The 21,908-nt window shown below is 44.7% G+C and overlaps 1 protein-coding gene across 3 annotated transcripts; it reads left to right on the forward strand.

Annotated features, from left to right (window-relative positions):
- Positions 1–1,148: 1,148 nt before the first annotated feature.
- On the forward strand, positions 1,149–17,381 carry LOC133413976 (Ig-like V-type domain-containing protein FAM187A). 3 transcript variants are annotated; one of them, XM_061699083.1, is made up of 6 exons: positions 1,188–1,238; positions 2,070–2,277; positions 2,674–2,951; positions 4,150–4,512; positions 16,482–16,723; positions 17,086–17,381. In XM_061699083.1, the coding sequence occupies exons 2-6, from the start codon at positions 2,107–2,109 to the stop codon at positions 17,310–17,312; spliced, it is 1,281 nt and encodes a 426-aa protein (XP_061555067.1). In that variant the 5' UTR covers positions 1,188–1,238; positions 2,070–2,106; the 3' UTR covers positions 17,313–17,381. The 3 variants fall into 3 exon arrangements, with proteins under 3 accessions (XP_061554973.1, XP_061555067.1, XP_061555155.1); XM_061699171.1 differs by having other exon boundaries at positions 1,215–1,238; positions 2,063–2,277; XM_061698989.1 differs by having other exon boundaries at positions 1,149–2,277.
- The last annotated feature ends 4,527 nt before the right edge of the window (positions 17,382–21,908 follow it).

Raw genomic sequence — 21,908 nt, forward strand, 5'->3', positions numbered from 1 at the left:
GCCTCACGCTTGCTTGTGAACAAAATGAGCCTTTCGGGGATGCTCCTCTTATACTCAATCATGACACTCACCTGTTTCCAATTAACCTGTTCACCTGTGGAACGTTCCACACAGGTGTTTATATTGTTTTAGCATTCCTCATGTTTCCCAGGGTTCTCCCCGTGGCTGCATGGGTTTTCTCCGGAAACTCCGGTTTCCTCCCACATCCCAAAAACGTGCATGGTAGCTTTACTGAAGACTCTAAATTGTCCGTAGGTGTGAATGTGAGTGTGAACGGTTGTTTGTTTGTATGTGCCCAGTGATTGGCTGGCAACCAGTTCAGGGTGTACCCCGCCTCTCTCCCAGACTCAGCTGGGATAGGCTACAGCTCACCCGTGACTCTAGTGAGGATAAGCGGTACGGGAAATGGATGGATGGATGGATGGATAAAAAAACAATAATGTATAGTTTAAAACGATTTTTGGGGGGGGATCCCTCAAATTTGAGCGGTGCTGGGATTCATTTTAAGGGTGCTTAATGACCCCTCAAAATGGGCTAGAAACGCCATGTACATAAATAACATCAGATGTCAGTGAAATCAAGAAGTACCTTTACAAAATCATCCATGCATATTTTTAAAATCAAGGCTCGCGATTTCTGAAGTAATTTAAATTCAACTCAGAAGTGGGAAAAGGCTGGTTAGGAATCTGAAGAATCTGAATTCCCCAACTAAAATAAGAGAATGCGCCATGTACTGAAGACACTCGTTCTTATTTCCATAACAAGAAGGAAAAACAATGATATGAGAGGGGTGCGTTATAAGAATTCCCACACAGTTTCTAGGCGGGACACGTCCTGCTCCAATATTACTGGCTCCAGCACACGCGCCGCTGCACTATGATTGGATGTTGAATCCCTGTAGAGCACGCCCTACTGCTTCCAGACGGCAAAAGAAGTATGCGACTGAAGTGTGGCCCTAACCCACCCTAATCCTAACCTTAACATATCCTAAACCGCCTTAGCCCCAACCCTGTCCCTAAACCTAACCATAACAAACGTCTTTGTTTTATTTCGAGCAAACTTGCGTAACCTGCCCTTCCCGCGACGCAGGAGCCAATCGTGTTGGAGTAGGGCGTGTCCTGCCTGGAAACTACGTGGGAACCCAATAACCCCAGGCGTACTTCTGCGCTTCACTTCTGACGTGAAATGTTAAATATGTGACGTCAGGACGCAGCGCAAACCTACGTCACGACAAAGTGGTATGTGTTAGCAACTAACTTAAGAGAGCTTGTACAATAGTTGAGTATATTGAGTATATGAGTATTTCTTTTGAACCTATTAGTTCATGGAGACTTACGTCAGTTCGGAGCATCAATGAAAGGACGCGGGGTGCCTAACTTCAATGAGATGACCAATTCAAATCACGCTCTTCCACTATTTGACTTTGTGACCGCTTTTAAAGCAAATAGACGGCCAACGGGTATGTTGTAACGTTTAGTGTTGTCCTAAACGCGGAGGAGGGGAGTGCGTAGTCTCCGGCCGCAAACCCACTTGCTTGTGTCATTATCATGCCGCGTAAAAATGGGAAATATACCACTTTGATCATACGAGCTCTAAACGTTATAGCTCGTGACTATGATGTGTTTCTGTGTAGATAATTTGAACGTTATCAATTCTGACAACAACCCTAATCTTCTTGGACTACTAATTAAATTATGTTACCCAACAATTTGATCCAAACTAATTGCCACGCAGAACATCTTGTATCAGCTATAAAAACAGCTGGACAGTTTCTATAGTCTTGGAGTGCATCTCTGAAGGTTGCGGTGAACAAGTTCATGAGTAGTGTTCCAGTCAATTTTCCCAGTAGGTCAGAAATATATGGCTCCCTAGAGTTCTGCAATGTAGAAATAGGTACAGTAAAACACGTGACCATCTTATTCAAATAAGTATGTGTTCAAATGTTTGAAGCTACTATTGGAAGCAACACGGTCTCAACAACAAATAGTGCGGCAAATGATGAATCCTTGATGTTTCTGTCAAGACTATGTTGTTACATTTGAGACCCCACTCACACTCAAAGGTCTTAGGACCTAAAGCCTGACCCTCTCCAAGAGAGGCCTGTGCATGTTTCCCCTCTTCATTCTCCTCCTCGCCAAGGCGTGGAGCTACGAGGCCCCCAAGGAAAAGCAGGATGTGTTTGCAAAAAAAGCCTGCCCGGCTTTCCTGCTCTTCTTCAACACCGCCTACCAGGCAGGGGCCACAGTGGAGCTGCCGTGCCACTGTAAGCCCGAAGAGGTGAGTCCAGTCACAGTGACCACACACATCATTAGCTTTCATGAACAATCATTTACTTCTCAGTGAATAATGTTGGTCAAGGTGGAACATCAAGGTTGAATACAATCAACTGCTTAACCTCTGCTTCGTCGGAATTTGAATCAGAACCATCTCTGTTGGCCAAGTATGCTAAAAACACACAAGGAATTTGTCTCCGGTAATTGTAAGATAGCAAACAACCCACTATAGCAAAAACAGGAAGGAAATAATGTTCAAATTAGTTAGATTTTTCTCACAGCAAATAACCAAATTAAAAGCAATCAGTCATCATATTTTTTAAAAAAACTACATGAATGATATATGCAACATTTTAACTTTCCTAACTGTCATACAATTGGACCATTGCTTGTGTTTCAGATCCAGTCAGTCGTTTGGTTCTTCAGGAAGCACCAGTCCAAATCAGAAGAGACCAGAGCCCTGACCGATTACCATGGGAACAAGTTGCTGGACTCCAGTCGAATTCCCCACAGTGCCGACCTGCGGAGTCGCTTCTCAATTCGTCTCTTCAGCCTTTTGATCTTTCGAACAGCTGTGGACGACTCTGGTGTTTATATCTGCGGATCGGCTCAGGGCGACTACTTCTACGCCTATGATCTGGACATCCAGGAGGTGCAGAAGCTCAGCTTCACATCAAGGTTAGGGTTCACGTTGGAGATTGTCATTGTCAGTGTACTGATGAAGTCAGTTTGTTGTTATGCTCATAGCAAATAGTCTTCTTGATCATCCTGCTTCCCATGGCGAAGGGAAGACATGCTACCATCATTTGAATGCCGTGTCGAGTAACGAATAATGATTTCAGCACACAAATTGGCTCGCTATAGAAAGTAATTTGACAGCTGGATTGGATTGAGGTTGGGTTGGAGTTTGGTTGGATTCACACCTGATCTTGATGACAGTTTTTAGCTGACCAAATTAACCACACCAAAGAGGAAAAAAGTATTACGCTTTCCAACACGCTTTCACATCTCTGATTACTACAGCAAATGGTCATTGAACGAAAACCCCAGCAAAGGCAGATATGCTCGTTTACCTATATAATCTCAAGGGAAATCAGAAGCTCATTATGGCATGAGATAGCAGCACAACTGGAGAATGTCACCCATCCAGAAGGAGAACAACCTGCCAAATAATAATACACCAGAAGAACCTCACAATACAAAAAAAATAAATCATCAGTTCTACTGAGGCTATGATTTTATTGCTAGTTTATCCACGTGTACCAAACCTGCTCTGTTTAATAAGTGGCAACAATCTCGAAGGACCGGCTCCCACTAATGACAACAACTACATTCAGCGTAATGGTGACTTGTACAGTATATTTAATAATTTGTTTGTTTTTTTTGTTTACGAAGCCGATCCTTCAAAAATGTCTATGTGAAACTGGTCCGTGGCACAAAAAAGGTTTAAAACCGCTGCCCTATACCACCTGGCATCCATGGAGCCATCTCCAGTCATAAGGCACATAGCAACCAGAAAAGAGAGAAACAAAAAACTGATGAAAGACAGCCCGGGCACAGGAAAAGTTTTATTAACATCTTTCACACATGCATAGAACAGGGGGCCCAATCAGTTGACACAGTTGAAAACCTAGCTGTCACACCACCATGCGAAGCCTTCTAACATGCTCGCTCAACAGAACATGTATAGGTGTGGCGATGCAAATGACCCAAAATGCCAGTGGGGAGAAATAGAGGCCATAGGAAACATGCAACACCAATGTCTTCTTGGTCCACATCGCACTGAGATTTGTATCTGTTTCCATATGCATTATGACCAGTTTCGTCTTCCGAATAATTGCACGCTCACACTCAGGTTCTTGTTTGATGATTCCAGACTCACTCCTGAAAGTAAGAGCAACTCGATGGAAAACGTAAAGGGACAAAGATCTGGTCAGCTGCTCTACCAAGTCTTCACCACTTTCCGTCCATGGTCACGGTGCGATCGCTGTGGCATGCAGGGCGAGCAGGTCAGAGTGGGGCTCTGCTACGTCCGCTCCCGGTTCCTGCACGTGCGCTACAGGCGGGTCAACCACACCGTGTCGTCCTGCGGCTCAGGGGCGGTGCCTCAGGCATTCAGCCACCTGAAGCAAAGCAGAGCTGGAGCCAGGCTGGAGGTGAGAAGCTGCCATGTGACTTGTCCAACAGAAGCGCCACCCCCTTCCAAACTGGATAAAATTATGGCATTTGTGGGGCACAGGTAAGAACAACTGACTATTTTAATGCACTAGCATTCTGATCTGTCTAGTCAGGATTTTGTTGTTCAAGTTGTTCTATAGAGGTACTGTGCTATGCTATAGTGACTCTGGGTGAAATTACTAGCTACATCTTTGTAATGCTTTTCACCCAGTTCCACCCCCAAATCATAAAAAGTTTATATCATGGCTGTAATGTGACATTCAATGTACATTACAAGACAGTATACTGTACTATTAGGGAAACTCACTTAAAAGTTAGACGTTTAGTCCAGGAAAATGGATTGTTAGTTCCAAATAGTCAATGTACCTTGACCTCGCTTCTTTGGATTTCACGTCACCTCTTGCGTGCCTCACAAACACCCACTTGCTCTACTCACAAATCTGCTCTGAATAAACGTTTTGATTTATGAAAGGTCCCATGCAATTCCAATTCTTTTTTTCCCCCACAGTTCTATCCATAAGGTCAAAACGGGTCTGTGACATGGTTTACATTTGACATCTATGCGGTTTCTCGATGTTATGCAATCGCTAATGAAATGCAAAGGGCAGGAAAACGAGCCGATCAGAATCACGCATTGTTGTGACGTAGTTATGCTACTCATTATTCTAGTACCTGCCACTTCGTGGTTGGTCCCCACCCACTCAACTAAAAATTCATGTGACTCTGTGTTGCGACATCCAATCGGTGTTGAAAATAGACACAACATCTTGGAGTATAAAATATATATATATCGTTGCTGTTTGTGGGCATACGCAACTTTCTGATAACGCCAGCTGGCAATACCGGGACTGTACACGAAAAAGGGAAGACATGCAGAATAGTGAGCGAGGAACTTTGCCATTTGGCGAGATTAGCGCATGCTAAGAGTGTCGCAGCCTCAAGGGGTCGCCAAATAATTGAAAATTCATCTTTAAGTATCCACCATCCATTTTCTGAACAGCTCATCCTCACTAGGGTCGCGGCCGTGCTAGAGCCTATCCCAGCTAACTCCGGACGAGAGGCGGGGTACACCCTGAACTGCTCGCCAGCCAATCGCAGGGCACATATAAGCAAACAACCATTCACACTCACATTCACACCTACGGGCAATTTAGAGTCTTAATTAACCTACCATTGGATGTTTTTGGAATGTGGGAGGAAACCGGAGTACCCACGCAGGCACAGCGAGAACATGCAAACTCCACATAGGCGAGGCTGGATTTGAACCCGGGTCCTCAGAACTGTGAGGCAGATGTGCTAACCAGTCGCCCACCATGCCGCCCATTTTAAAATAGTCCACAAATAAACTGATGCATCAACATCTATTACTCCTTTCATGCAAACTCCACACAGGCGAGGCTGGATTTGAACCCGGGAGGCTGGATTTGATCCCCTTAAATATAATTACATCAAAATGAATTATTACTTTTAATTTCAAGTTAAAATGTTTCTACTAGAAGGCAAGGAAAGAGGGGTAAATTGAAATTGATATAAACAAAATCATACCAGCAAGGTGAACGGTGTACTTTGAAATCAGTGTTCCTGCATGGATCATAAAAAGTGATGCTGGTTTTGCTCCGAGTGGGACAGAGATGATTTCTTAAGGTACTGCAACTGAACACATTGTGCAGGAGTTAATAATCTACACAAGACACTAAGATGCAGGCAGAGCAGCGCTTCCCATATTGTGTGTCACTTGCTTTGAATTACCTCTTAGAGTGCCTGGGGTTAGTTGCTCTGTACTGTATTTCTGCAATTATGATGGTAGTAGTTGCCCTTTAAAAGGTATATGAAAATAAAATGATTCCATGATAGAGTAATACATTTGAAATAATTAATTATCAAAAAATATTTCATATTAAAAAGCAATAAGAACATGTAAGTTAGCTATTTAATGTTAAACTGAAAAGGTAAAACAACAGTGACAGTCTCATTTTTTGTGGAGAAACGTTGGCTAGGCCTGAGTCGGCGTGCAGCATTTCTGTTAAAGGGAACCCCGATAGTAAGGACAAATACGTCTTAAAATACAACCACTGACCTCTACCCGTGAAATATGGTGTTAGGCCCTACATATTTATAAATTATTCTTTTAAGTAATAAAAATCATTTTTCATTTGATACACGGTGGCTGCCATGTTTTGCATGCAATGCATTCTGGGATTGATGACCGATCAGTATGCCACTGGTTTTGTGAATAAACATTTGAAACAATACACACATCGTTGTGGCTTACAGCCAATCTTAATGAACACAAGCTTTCACTCAAGCGGAAAATGCATTTCCAGGCGAGTGTAACGTTCCGGGTTTTGCCTATGCGTTGTGTACTGGGTTACATAATGAAAGTGACACTGCTGTGCTGTCGCTCATATCAGGGTTCTAGGCCACACTGCCAGTGTGAATATATTGGGAGGGGTGTGTGCTGACCATTGAGTTATAAACAACCTGGGCTGCTGACAGTGGCCAGCACTCTCTTTTAAGGATCAAGGAGTGAGATTGTTCACATACAGCCACGCAGCCTAGTTGGCTCCCGTTAGATGCCGCGCAACCCCAATCCATATAAATAGTATGTAAAGCATCAAATATTGTGTTTTACATAAATACTGATGAAAATGAAAAAGCGAAGCTTGTGACCAAAATCTACCTAACGGGCTACGTTCAAATGAATGGAGTCAGCGTGATGACTTAAATCCACACTCTCACTTTTATTCTCGCCCATATCCTCTCTCTTTATCAACCAGCTTCTTCTTAGCTATTAATTTATCTTTTGAAGGTTTAATAAATGTGATAAAGAACTAAGTGTACAATGTTCACCACTTATGTTCGTCATGTATCCACTCAGAGCTGCATGTCCAACAGTGGGAAGCTGATGTACACTCTCCAATCATGGACCACAACTACTTGGTTAAACGTGACATTGTCTTTGATGGAGATAGTGAGGGTATCTCAGGATATGTTAAATGTACCTGATGACTCCAGTGAACACAGTCTGCGTGAAAATGAAACTGAACTCTTTACAGCAGATGTCCTCTTCTTCAGTTGGCTTTGACAGGCACCAGCCAGAAAGACGCTGTTGAAAATGACCAACTCGAGCTTCTGAAACCCCTGTGATCCTCATTCTCATATCCATTTTCATTGCTGGTTTATTATCTCTCCTCATGTCTTTGATCACACACTGGCTCGAACTGAAAAGGCAGAACAACGTTCATCGCTGCTACTTTGTCGACTGTTAAAAACACAGATGAAACCTTTTATGTCATTACCCAGAATGTACTGTGACACAAATAACAACGGCGGCCTATAATGGAATAATGTTTCGTAAAAATATGTAAATCTGGAAATTATTTTCGAACTTTGTATGTTATTGTTTTGTTACTTGAATCAAAATAGATTATATAAGCCAAACGTCATTACAATCGTGGTTCCCTTTAAGTACTTTTCTGAGAAACAACCTGGGAATAGCATTAGCCAACATGATACACAATCACTCTGTCTCCCTCTCTCTCACACATATGCGCATACACACACACACACACACACACACATACTCTCTCTCTCTCTCTCTCTCCCTCTCGCTCTCTAATAAGAAAGAGAATCGATGATTGATGAATAGATATAACCTACTACAAATCAGAGCAAAGCTGATTTCCACATTCAAATGAAGGAGAACAGCGATCCAATCTGAGCAAAGCTTATTTACATATTGAATAATGTAGTTCAGTAATGATGGTGGCGCCCGGCAGTGCAGCGGCTTCTCTCCCAAAACTATACCCCTTGACAATGACCTTGAAGCGGATTTTAGTGCCATCCTAACGCGGAAAATGCGTGTGAAGTACAGCTCTGATGAACTACAAACTATACCAATTTAGAGGGAGTTTAAGGACAACTATTCCACCTACCCTAAATTGAAAAGTACTCTCAGGAGACTGCAGCTCTTGAGTACAAAAGAAAATCCCTACACAAGGCGCGGAGATGCAAGAAGAAACGATGCTCACAGAAGCAGAAGCAAGGCAAACGTGCCGGCTGGCTAGCTCACCCAAAGGCTAACAAACTGCCAATACCATCAAATCTGCCTCGCCAACGTTCGCTTGCAGGACAATAGAATGGACTTTGTCTGAGGATTGGTGGCTCAAGCGAGATGCAGATTTGTTCCGTGCTATGCCTCACTGAAACGTGGGTTAACAACAACAGGCCCAACTCAGCCTTCGAGATGGATGGACTGCAGCTGTTCTGACCTGATCGAGGGAAAAAATGCGGTGATTGACTCTATTTACGTCAACAAAGGTTGGTGCACAAACAAAAGGTTGGTGTCACGATGCTAATTGTATCAGCTTTGATTGGACCCAAAAAGCACACTGAAGCGGAGGGAATAGATTTAAAATGGTTTATTTGGGGTTGGCTCAAGGTAGGGCTATCCAAGGTATGATGGTGTGTAGTCAGGACGAGGAGCGTGCAGGAAGCGGGAGCGTGAGCAGGTCGGATATATTGACGCCGTGGCTGGAGCGGACAGAGAGGCAGTGGGCACGGAAGGAGCATTGAACAAAAAAGAGAACACAAGGAGGTAAGTATGATTTCGGGAAGTCAAGTAACTTACGTACGAGAGTGTGAGAGTCGGCCTGTGTACCACAATAACGTGTTAATACTCTGGCGAAGGTTTCCTGGATCCGGCAGGCTTTTATGCAGGCAGTGATGAGTGCTGATAGAGGACAGGTGCGCGGCCACGGTGGTGCTGATTGCTGGGGGGGAGAGGGAGAGAGAAAGAGAGGGAGGCGAGGCACCAAACTCCACCCAAGCGCCAAAAAGGGGGACTGCAGGAAACAAGCATGACAGTATCCTCCCCCCTCAACGGACGCCTCCTGGCGTCCTCCCAGGCTTGTCAGGGTGTGCCTCATAAAAGTCCCTAATAAGAGAATTGTCCAAAATAAACTGTGAGATCAGGGGTATGGTCCCAGGGGCGGGGAGAGGTATCTTCTCGCTGAAGAAGAATCCAGACCCTAGTGGGGAAGAGGAGGGCCGGATGAGTCCGCAGGCAAGGGAGTTGCGGATGTAACTCTCAATGGCTTCCGTTTCAGGATGGGACAGGTTAAGTAGGCGGCGAGAAGGGAGAGGATCACCAGTCAAGAGGCCAATGGCGCAGTCATAAGGGCTTTGGGGTGGGAGAGAGAGGGCAAGATCCTTATGGAACACCGGGGAGAGGTTGTGATATTCTTCTGGTACCTGGGAGGGATCGATAGGGATTACTGGTGGCTGAGATTTGTTGGAGGTCAGGACAGCTGAGAAAAGACAGTGAGTGTGGCAGAATGGACTCCAACCAGTGATGGACAGTGAGTCCAATTGATGTCAGGGTTGTGTTTCTGGAGCCAGGGGATACCAAGGACTAATGGAGTCTCCGGGGAGAGAACGACAAACAGCTGTATGTTTTCACGGTGATTTCCGGAAATGAGCAGAGTGAACGGTGCGGTTTGGTGGGTGACAGGGGAGATGAGACTCCCGTCCAAGGCAGTAACCTTCATAGGGAACGAGAGGCGCTCGAGGGGAAGCTGAAGCTGACATGACAGGCCCTCATGAATAAAATTGTCATCAGCGCCGGAGTCAATGAGGGTTGTAATAGGGGTATTGCGACCTGGACCAAAAATACACGAAGGAACGGTTATCCGGGAGGGAGAGCTGGGAGAGGTGTTGGTTTGGTGTATCACGACGCTCTCAGGTCGTGGTGAGCCCGGTCTTTTGGTTTGAGGGTGCAAGTGGCAATGAAGTGACCTGGCTGTCGGGAATAAATGCATAATCGTTGAGTAAGGCGGCACTGATGTTCCAGGGGTCTAAATGGGTTTTGCCTAGTTGCATGGGCTCCTCCAATCCAGTGGAGGGGCAATGGGAGGCAACAGTTCTAATTCCTCTCTCTCTAGGTCTTTCGCGAAGACGGTTGTCCAATATTATGGCAACTGAAATGAGAGAGAGGTGGGTTCGTCCCTGGCTGTGAGCTCAACTTTGAGCTGTTCTGATAATCGTTTAAACAAAAAAAAAAACTCTTAAATTGGCGTCATCCCAACCACATTCACTTACAAGTATTCTAAAATCTATGGCGTACGACGCCACATAACTTGAACCTTGGGTGAGGACTAGGAGGCGGTGAGTGGCTTCCCTTCCCATGACAGGGTGATCGAAAACGTTTTTAAGCTCGTCCGTGAATTAATTAAAGGAGGAGAGAAATTCTGCCAAAGCGCAGTAGCCCATTTGGCAGCTCTTCCGCACACGAAGTTAATGATAAATGTGATCTTAGATTTGTCCGTGGGGTAACTCAGCGATTGTAGGTCAAATACTAATGAGCAGTTTCATAGGAATTGGCTTCATGAAACTAGGTCCCCTGAGTACGGTTAGGAGGAGGAATATGAGGCTCTTTGTGGGGGAGGCGGGGATTGTCGCAGGGTGCGGGCTCAGGAGGGATACTCATGGGATGATTGCTGAGGTGGCTCTGGGAGGACAGGAGGGATACTTGCTGTGTGAGTGTATTCAATGCGTCCATGATCTCGCGGTGGGCTTTGCCGTCTGCAAGCCCTTCCCTCAATGCTTCCGGTGTTGCTGGGTCCATGCTGGCCAGAGTATTCTGTCACCATGCTGGCCAGAGTATTCTGTCATGATACTAATTGTCTCAGCTTCGACTGGAGCGCAAAAGCAGACTGAAGTAGAGGGAGTAGATTGAGAATGGTTTATTTGCAGTTTGCTCAAGGTAGGGCTATCCAAGGTGAGATGGTTGGTAGTCGGGACGAAGAGCGTGCAGGAAGCTGGTGCATGAACAGGTGTGATATCTTGCAGGTGACTTTAACCACGTAAAATTGACGGGCACTCTTCTCAGATTTCACCAGCTTGTCACCATACCAACATGTGGGAATGATACACTGGGCTCTGTGTACACTGTGTACAAACATTTGTGGACCTCAAGTCTTCTTTGGTATGGCTCTATGAGTTTGGCACACCTGTTTTGGGTCATTTTCTCCCATTCTTCTCTGCAGATCCTCTCAATCTCAGTCAGGTTTGATGGGCAGCGTCGGTGGACAGCCATTTTTAGGTCTTTCCAGAGATGTTCGATTGGATTCATGTCCAGGCTCTGGCTGGGCCACTCAAGGACATTCACAGGCTGCTCCTAAAGCCACTCCTTTATCTTGGCTGTGTGCTTTGGGTCATTGTCATTTTGGAAGGTGAATCAACACCCTAGTCTTAATGTCAGAGCACTCTGGAACAAGTTCTCTCAGAGAATTTCTCTATATTTGGCAGCTGTCACCTTACCCTCTATGCGGACTAGTCTCCCAGTTCTTCCAGCAGAAAAACAGCCCCACAGCATGATGCTGCCACCACCATGGGATGGTGTTAGTCAGGTGATGAGCAGTGCTTCTTCTTCTCCAGATATGGCTCTTGCAATTCATGCCAAAAAGTTATATTTTGGTTTCATTAGACCAGATATTTTTGTTTCTTCAGGTATGAAAATATTTAAGGTTCCTTTTGGCAAATTCCAAGCGGGCTCCCATTTGCCTTTTATTGAGAAGTGGCTTCCGTCTGGGGCCCGATTGGTGGAGTACGTTAGCAATGGTTGACCTCCTGGATGGTTCTCCTATCTCTGCAAGGGAACACTGGAGCTCCACCTTAATGACCATAGGGTTCTTGTTCACCTCTTTGACTAAGGCCCTTCTTCCCCAGTTACTCAGCTTGGTCAGACGGCTGGATCTAGGAAGGGTCCTGGTGGTTCCACAATTCTTTCATTTCCAAATAATCGAGACCACAGAGCTTTTCGGGACCATCGATGCTGCTGAAATTCTTTTGTATCCTTCCCCAGATTTGTACCTTGACACTATGTCTGCAGACAATACCTTAGACTTCATTGCTTCGTTTCTGCTCTGATATGCACTGCCAGCTCTGAGACCTTATATAGACAGGTGTGTGCCATTCCAAATGATGTTCAATCAACAGAATTTACCACAGGTGTACTCCATTCAAGTTGTAGAAGCATCTCAAGGATGATCAGTGGAAATCAGATGCACCTGAGCTTCAGTTTGAGTGTCATAGCAAAGGGTGTGAATACTTATTATGTTTGAATGTTTCAATTTTATATAAATTTACATAAATGTCTGAAAATGTTTTTACTTTGTCATTATGGGATATTTTATGTGGAGAATTTCTTTAAAAAAATAACTATATTCAAATCAGCTTTACAATAAGTCAGCAAAATGTCGAAAATGTGAAGGGGTGTGAATACTTTCTGATGGTACTGTAGACCGTGTGTGTATATATATATATTATATATCTAAGCTGTCAACTGATCACCACCTGGTGGTGAGTTGGTGTAGTATATTTCAATAGTACCACAATCAGAGTTCCTTTGCGAGGGCCAAATGTTTGGAGATCTGTATTCAAGCCAACCATCTTTTATTTGAAGTTCTACATCAAAGGACTGACTGCCTTCAACCATTTGTACATTTATGAGGGTTTTCATTCTCCGCCCAGACAGTAACATGTCTTGGGTGCACAAAAGGTGTCCCGGTCTGCAAAGAGGCGTGTTTTGCATCTTATAAGATAAGGGTACCGGGTGTGAGCATAGCTAGAATGTGAGGCACCAGCAGGCGTGTGTGATTCCAAATATGGTCATGAGGAACGGCCATCTGCCGGGTGCACCCAGGGAGGGGCTAATTCCACGCCCAGAGAATTAAACCTTGATAAACTGAGATCCAGGGCTTTTTCGGGGGCTTTTTCGTTGTTCTGGCAATGTAAGAAGCTGTTATGACACTAAGGCTTGTTCAGTAAATCAAATTAGCCCAAACGCCAAGTGTCTCGAAGTCTTCATTCATACCTGCCCAACGGAAAGCCGCAGGTCTCCCGGGTGACCTCCGACTCGGAACCACAGGCGAAAAAATCCACTTCATTGGCTCCGATGATGGGGGAAGATGTCGGTCCGACGTGGCAGGCCCAAACGTATTGTGTGGGTCTGCTGGGAATGTGTGGCAGAATCCCCTGTCAGAAGGAGTTTAAACTCCCACCTCCGACAGAACTTTGGCCATGTTCCGGAGGAGGCGGTGACATCGAGTCCAAGTGGACCATGTTACCGGAGACAAATTCCTTGTGTGTTTTGGACATACTTGGCAAATAAAGATGATTCTGATTCTGATTGTTGAGGCGGCCGACCAGAGCTGTGGCCGTAAGGTGGTCTGTGCCTGTCGTGGCGGCAATCCCCGAAACCGTTGGTGGACACCAACGGTGAGGGATGCCGTCAAGCTGAAGAAGGATTCCTATTGGGCCTTTTTGGCCCGTGGGATTCCTGAGGCAGCTGATGGATGCCGGCTGGCCAAGCGGAATGCAGCTTTGGTGGTCACTGAAGCAAACACTCGGGCATGGGAGAAGTTCGGTGAGGCCATGGTGAAAGACTTCCGGACGGCTCCGAGGAAATTCTGGTCCACCATCCAGGGGGAAGCAGTGCACCATCAACACTGTGTATAGTGGGGATGGGGCACTGCTGACCTCGACTCGGGACGTAGTGAGTCGGTGGGGAGAATACGTCGAAGACCTCCTCAATTCCACCAACATGCCTTCCCATGAGAAAGCAGAGTCTGGGGTCTCTGAGGCGAGCTATCCTATCTCTTCGGTGCAAGGCCCCTGGGGTAAATGAGACTCGCCCGGAGTTCCTAAAGGCTCTGGATGTTGTGTGGCTGTCCTGGTTGACACGCCTCTGCAACATTGCGTCGACATCGGGGACACTGCCTCTGGATTGGCAGACTGGGGTGGTGGAGGGTGTGTTCCAACTACATGGGGATCACATTCCTCAGCCTCCCTGGTAAGGCCTATTGTGGGTTGCTGGAGAGGAGGGTCCGTTGGGAAGTCAAATCTCAGATTCAGGAGGAGCAGTGTGGTTTTCGTCATGACCGTGGAACAGCTCTACACCCTCGGCAGGGTCCTCGAGGGTGCATGGGAGTTCGCACAACCAGTCTACATGTGTGTTGTGGACTTGGAGAAGGCGTACGACTGTGTCCCTCGGGCAGCCCTGTGTGGGTTAAAGTTTGGTCCGCATTACCGGCAGTAAGTCGGGCTCGTTTCCGGTGAGGGTTGGACTCCGCCAAGGCTGCCCTTTGTCACCGATTCTGTTCATAACTTTTATTGATAGAATTTCTAGGCGCAGTCGAGGCGTAGAGGGGGTCCGGTTTGGTGGCCTCGGTATTGCATCTATGCTTTTTGCAGATGATGTGGTTCTGTTGACTTCATCTCCAACTCTCACTGGAGCGGTTCGCAGTCGAGTGTGAAGCGGGTGGGTTGAGAATCAGCACCTCCAAATCTGAGACCGTGGTCCTCAGTCAGAAAAGGGTGGCGTGCCCTCTCCAGGTCGGGGATGAGATCCTGCCCCAAGTGGAGGAGTTCAAGTATCTTGGGGTCTTGTTCACGAGTGAGGGAAGAATGAAATGGGAGATTGACGGGCGGATCGGTACAGCGTCTGCAGTGATGCGAACTTTGTATCGGTCCGTTGTTGTAAAGAAGGAGCTAAGCCAAAAGGCGAAGCTTTCAATTTACCGGTCGTTCTACATTCTTACCCTCACCTAGGGTCACGAGCTGTGGGTCATGACCGAAACAACAAGATCCCGGATACAAGCGGCCGAAATGAGTTTTGTACGCAGGGTGTCTCCCTTAAAGATAGGGTGAGAAGCTCGGTCATCCGGGAGGATCTCAAAGTAGAGCTGCTGCTCCTCCACATTGAAAGGAGTCAGATGAGGTGCCTGGGGCATCTGATTCGGTGTAAGTTACCCATGCCATTGGCACTAACACAGCCCCATACCATCACAGATGCTGGCTTTTGAACTTTGCGTCCATAACAATCCGGATGGTTCTTTTCCTCTTTGGCCCGGAGGACACAACGTCCGTAATTTCAAAAAACTATTTGAAATGTGGACTCATCGGCCCACAGAACACTTTTCCACTTTGCATCAGTCCATCTAAGATGAGCTTGTTTCTGGTTGTTGTTGATAAATGGCTTTTGCTTTGCATAGTAGAGTTTCGAGTTGCACTTACGGATGTAGCGCCAAACTGTATTTACTGACATTGGTTTTCTGAAGTGTTCCTGAGCCCATGTGGTGATATCCTTTACACATTGATATCGTTTTTTGACGCAGTGCTGCCTGAGGGATCGAAGGTCACGGGCATTCAATGTTGGTTTTTGCCTTGCCACTCCAGAAAGAGTAAAATGAGGGGGGAGTCACAGTTTCAAAAACCACCACATTCAGACGCATCCGGGAGATCTACCAGAAGGCTTTAGAGGACTTCATGATTCCTTCTGCTGAGGATCTCTATGGAGATGCAGATTTCTTCCAGCAGGACCTGGCCCCTGCCCATACCGCCAGAAGCACCAAAACCTGGTTTGATGCCCATGCCATCACAGTGCTTGACCAACTTACCGTCCAGCCAACTCACCAGATCTAAACCCCATTGAGAATCTATTGGCTATTATCAAGAGGAAAATGAGGGGCACCAGGCCCAAAAACAAAGATGAACTTGACAGCAAGCATCAAGGAAATATGGGCTCCCATAACTCCCAGGCAATGCCACAGGCTGATTGCCTCAATGCCACGGCACATCGAGGCAGTGATTAAAGCAACGGGATTCCCAACCAAGTATTGAAGATTAACATACCGTATTAAAAGTACCATGTTTCGATTGATTTCATGTGACCTTAATTTCTTTCTTTTTTTCTACAAAAACTGAGAAGTAAATGGTGATTTCTTCACAGTATTCTAATTTTTTGAATTCTTGGTTTCGTGGGTTTTATGAGCTGGAAGCCCAAATTATGTACAAATAAACAAATAAATACTTGAAATTGTTGAAATTGTGGGCCTTGAATCTATAATCTATGAAAGTTTAACTTTTTGGATGGAATTATGGAAATAAACAAAACTTTTCCATGATGGTAAATTTTTTTGGAAAGGGTGTATACATACATTATTGCAGTTAATCCTCTCTCTGGTGCAGTTCTGATTCCATGAAGACACAGGAGATACAGGTTTCCTACCTGAACCACCCAGCGGACCAAATCCTTATCCTCGGCTGCCCAGGGGCACAGCCATACATGGCAGTGGCGTGGGACAGAGGATCTGTGCCCATTTATCGATCACACAGTTTGGTAGGACAGGATGCAAGCATCACGTCTCCAAGGCTTCAAATTGATGCTGGACATCATCTGGTCTTCACTCCTGCTCAGCTTCAGGACTCTGGTATGGAATAATTTTCGAAGATCTATGACTTGGCTTTTTAATGTTACATTTTTATTTGCACAACATGGTTTACTATGGGCCCGGTGTTCGCTTGGGTTTTCTCCAGGTACTTTGGCTTCAGCCCAGATCCCAATCACATGCATGTTAGGTTAATTGAAGACTAATTTGTCCATAGGTATGAGTGTGAATGCTTGGTTGTCTGTATGTGTCCTGTGATTGGAATGGTGACCAGTCTAGGGTGTACTCGCACCGCTTTCCTAAAGTCAGCTGGGATAGGCTGAAAATGGATAGGTGGATTTTTGTTTGCTTTTTGAGATGCTTTCACTGCCTTTTACTTTATTTTTATTGTTTTTCCTTCTCAGGTGTCTACTACTGCTGGCTGAAGGGGCGCCGTGTGGCTGAGATACACCTGCTGGTCTACCCCCATTTCAGGCCGGGCATGTTCTTCACATCTCATCCAGACTTGCCCTTAGCCTTGGCGATAGTTTTAAAATCATATGCTGCCATGACAGGAGTGTTCTGCCTGTTGCTCCTCCTTCGAGTCTGCATTAGACAGCTGCGGAGGGACACACATGTCGACCGAACTTAATCAAGGTGAAACTTTTTAGTTTGAATTTTATTTGTATTGAATAAAATCATCAAGTTTTGAAAGACATTACTTGAAGAGTAGGTCATATCTCATTCGTGCCAAAGCAAGACCAAAGTAAGTGAATGAACCTTTTCAGCTCTTATAAAGCAGAACAGCATCCTGTCGTCTCACCCAAAGAATCATTTGCAAGTAGAGCACGAATGCATTTCTTATATTTATGACGTTTCAGATATTGTAACAGCCTGGTGCTAGTTAGAACAAGAAACATTGTCTTAGATGACAGATAGTGTTTAACAAATTTATTAGACCCCCAGCCACTGTAAGGTGTATGCTACGGCTCCCCGAAATTAACAGTATTTCTAATTACTAAAATGGCCTGATGAGATGGAATCCTGATCAACAGAGCAAGTGGCTGCTTTCCTGGAAAACCAGAATCCTCTTTATTTGCCAAGTATGTCAAAAACACGCAAGGAATTTGTCTCCGGTAGTTGGAGCCGGGGGACGGTGGCCGACTGGTTAGCGTGTCTGCCTCACAGTTGTGAGGAGTGGGGTTCAATCCCCGGCCCCGCCTAATGTGGAGTTTGCATGTTCTCCCCGTGCCTGCGTGGGTTTTCTCCAGGCACTCCGGTTTCCTCCCACATCCCAAAAGCATGCATGGTAGGTTAATTGACAACTCTAAATTTCCCGTAGGTGTGTATGTGAGTGTGAATGGTTATTTGTTTCTATGTGCCCTGCGATTGGCGGGCAACCAGTTCAGGGTGTACCCCACCTCCTGCCCGATGATAGCTGGGATAGGCTCCAGCACGCCCGCGACCCTAGTGAGGAGAAGTGGCTCAGAAAATGGATGGCTGGATGGATAGTTGGAGCCACTCTAGTATGACAATACACAGCCATTTTGACAAAAAATACTTTTGAAGCACTTCAGGCCCTGAGAGACTGTAATTCCCAGGAACTTGAAGGTCTCGACAGTTGACATAAGGCAGTTGGACAGCGTGAGGGGCAGCTGTGGCGAAGGATGCTTCCTGAAATCCACGATCATCTCTACAGTCTTGCGCATGTTCAGCTCCAGGTTGTGTCGGGCGCACCAAAGCTCCAGCTGCTCCACTTCCTGTCGATACGCAGACTCGTCACCGTCTGTGTTGTCGTCCGCAACCTTCAGGAGCAGTGCAGACGTTCGGAGTCCAGCAGGACTGCAATAATATCAAGGCATGTCACATTCTGCCCAGGTAAAGCGCCACCAACAAACCAACAATCAGTTTATGGTTTGTTAATTCAAAGAACAAAGTTGCCCTATTGAACGAAGGGAGAAAATCATCTATCCATCCATTTTCTGTACTCCTTATCCTCACTCGGGTCGTGGGCGTGCTGGAAAATCAAAAGGAACAAATCTCTCTATGAACAATTAGCTCACTAAGTGCAATACTGCGATAGCCAAAAAAGCACACATTTTTTCAGAAAGCAGGGGAAAATAATGATCACATGGACTACCAACTTCAAAATATTCATAAAACGGGCCACAAGTGAAAGTTCTGGTTGTCAGGAGGATGGAGGGACTTGAAACCTCCCAATGAACAACGGCAACTGGACTATGAGGTAAAAACCATCGACACACAGCAATGAACTTCACTCATCTTCATCTGAAAACAATATGAGGGGAACTGATCATGAGCATAAGGAAATTAGAACTTTAGTTTTAGGGTTAGGGTTTTTACTGAACAAAATCCACAGGAATTACACCAGGAAATAGACCCGGAAAATAACTTTTTCCACAGCATTAACAATCAGCGCATTTACTACAGTGATGAACCATTCAACCAGAACATTTAATCTGAGAACAAACTAAATTATCCACTTCAACTGTTGAAGCCTTTATGCCAACTTCAGTAGCATCAAGGAATATTTACAGACATTACTGAACAAAATCCACAGGAATTACAACAGGAAATAGACCCGGAAAATAACTTTTTCCACAGCATTAACAATGAGTGCATTTACCACAGTGATGAACAGTTCAACCAGAACATTTCATCTAAGAACAAACTAAATTTTCCATTTCAACAGTTGAAGCCTTTATGCCAGCTTCAATAACGTCAAGGAATATTTACGGACATTCACATGCCCTTTCAACATTGTAATATCAGAAACCTGGGTCTGTGCTGATAAAGGAATGGACTTTGAGCTGGAAAGTTATGAACTGAAGAATATTAACAGGAAGAACAGAGGTGGAGGAGGAATGGCTATATATAGAGAGAGAAAACTGAAGCTATTAGAAGCTATGACAACTATAATTGACAACCTACTAAAACGCATAACCATTGAAATGTATATATATTATACCTTCACAGGCCCACAGTTGGCAATGATTAATGACATCCCCTAATCTAACCCACCAACCCCCCCACCCCCAATCGGCAAGGAAATACTTAAAACCCCATTTTCGGGGCGAAACCTTGAGAAGGGACTGCAGATGATGACCAGGATGACATGGATGTCAAGTGGGTAACATTTATCACATAGTTTGGTTTTTGGAATGTGTTGCAGCCATAAAATTCTAAGTTCATGATTATTTTCTAAAAGCAATCAAGTTTATCAGTTTGAATATTAAATATCCTTTCTGTAGTGTATTCAATTCAATATAGGTTGAACATGATTTGCAAATCATCTCCAGATTCTCTGAACCTTTTGATGATATTATGGACCGTAGATGATGAAATCCCTAAATTCCTTGCAATTGTACGTTGAGGAACATTGTCCTTAAACTGTTCGACTATTTTCTCCCGCACTTGTTCACAAAGAGGTGAAGCTCGCCCCATCTTTGCTTGTGAATGACTGAGCAATTCAGGGAAGCTCCTTTTATACCCAATCATGGCACCCACCTGTTCCCAATTAGCCTGTTCACCTGTGGGATGTTCCAAACAGGTGTTTGATGAGCATTCTTCAACTTTCTCAGTCTTTTTTGCCACCTGTGCCAGCTTTTTTGGAATGTGTTGCAGCCATAAAATTCTAAGTTAATTATTATTTGCTAAAAACAATAAAGTTAATCAGTTTGAACATTAAATATATTGTCTTTGTAGTGTATTCAATTAAATATCGGTCGAAGATGATTTGCAAATCATTGTATTCTGTTTTTATTTATGTTTAACACAAATTCCCAACTTCATTGGAATTGGGGTTGTACAAAGATTCTTCTAGTTCAATACAAATTGATGATGAAAGAATGCAAATACGTCTCGGAAAAGGTGTCAGGCAAGGTGCAACACTGTCTCCAAAGTTATTTACAGCTCGCCTTGAAGAAATATTTAAAAAGCTCAATTGGAGAAAAGAAGGAGTAAAAATTAACGGTGCTTATTTGAGCCATCTTCGTCAAACATTTTATTCTCCTACAATGCTGAACAACTACAAGGTCATATTCAGGAATTACCTCAGGTCTCAAAATGAATAAAAACAAAATGAAGGTCATGTTCAATCTTTACTGTCCACAAAAAGATTACGCCTACATCTACTTAGGCCAACTTCTAACAATGGATGGAAAATCCAAGCACTGAAGTTGAATGCCACATTAAGCTTGCCTGGCAGGCTTTTGGAAGGCTTGGTGTTATATTGAAGAAAAATCTTCCGACTTGCTTGAGGGAAGAGTTTTCGATCAAGGTATTTTACCAGTCGTCCCTTATGGTAGTGAAACTTGGACTACGAATGCCAAAGTTATACAAAGGCTCCGTGTAACCCAGCTCTCCTCTCCTGAGCACCGGTGACCACCAACACACGTTTTCCCCCATTTTGTCCTTATAATACAGTCGGAGTGATCCACTCTTGTTGTCGTCGCCACGGTAACGAGTGTATCGCATTTGAATTGACAAGATAAAGCCCAATGATTGTAAAAAGCGGGATGCGTTGGTATCGGAATACAAGATTTTATTGTAGTAGTCTTACATAGTGAAATCGTGAAAGAGCAAATTTGTCTTGTAGTCTGATCCGGCCGGGCATTACGTGTTTTCTGTCTCAGACGTGTTGTCTCTTCCATACCGCTGACATGTATTTTTTTTTTTAATAACTTTATTGGCCGTCAGTTATTTCCCATACTACGTCAAAAGACATGCAACAAGGCTAAAAATAAACTCGCTTGTACATTCAAATATACTGGGCACGATGGCGATGCGGCGTAAAGGTAATCGATCGGATCGGCGAATTATGACATTATAGCCAATCAGCCGATCAGTATAAAATGCTAATTATCGGCTGATACCGATCAGGCCGATGAAATCGGTGTAAAGTCTAAAAATAAGCATTCGTGACAAGATGTAGTTGGATAAGACGTCATTCAAAAAAATAAAAAGCCTTTAATGGAAATGGACTGGCCACGTTGCCCGAAGAGCTGACAAAAGGTGGACCACAGAAATTATCAACTGGATACCACTGGGCACAAAGTGGCCACGGCGAAGACCTAAAAGTAGATGGATAGATGAAATTATTAAACACACCAGAATACACTGGCAACAAATTGCAAACTGCCGTAGTAGTTGGAAATGTGATGAAGAGGCCTTCATCCTGCAGTGGGTAGAAAATGGCTGCTGCTGATGATGATGATGATGTTGACTA

Source organism: Phycodurus eques, chromosome 1, assembly GCF_024500275.1.
Source record: "Phycodurus eques isolate BA_2022a chromosome 1, UOR_Pequ_1.1, whole genome shotgun sequence".
NCBI classification, from domain to species: Eukaryota; Metazoa; Chordata; class Actinopteri; order Syngnathiformes; family Syngnathidae; genus Phycodurus; species Phycodurus eques.

Coding starts and splice junctions, on each gene's coding strand:
- LOC133413976 (XM_061698989.1), top strand. CDS start 2,107: ATGTTTCCCCTCTTCATTCTCCTCCTCGCCAAGGCGTGGAGCTACGAG. Junction 2,278..2,673: donor GCCACTGTAAGCCCGAAGAG/GTGAGTCCAGTC, acceptor CTTGTGTTTCAG/ATCCAGTCAGTCGTTTGGTT. Junction 4,513..16,481: donor ATGGCATTTGTGGGGCACAG/GTAAGAACAACT, acceptor TCTCTGGTGCAG/TTCTGATTCCATGAAGACAC.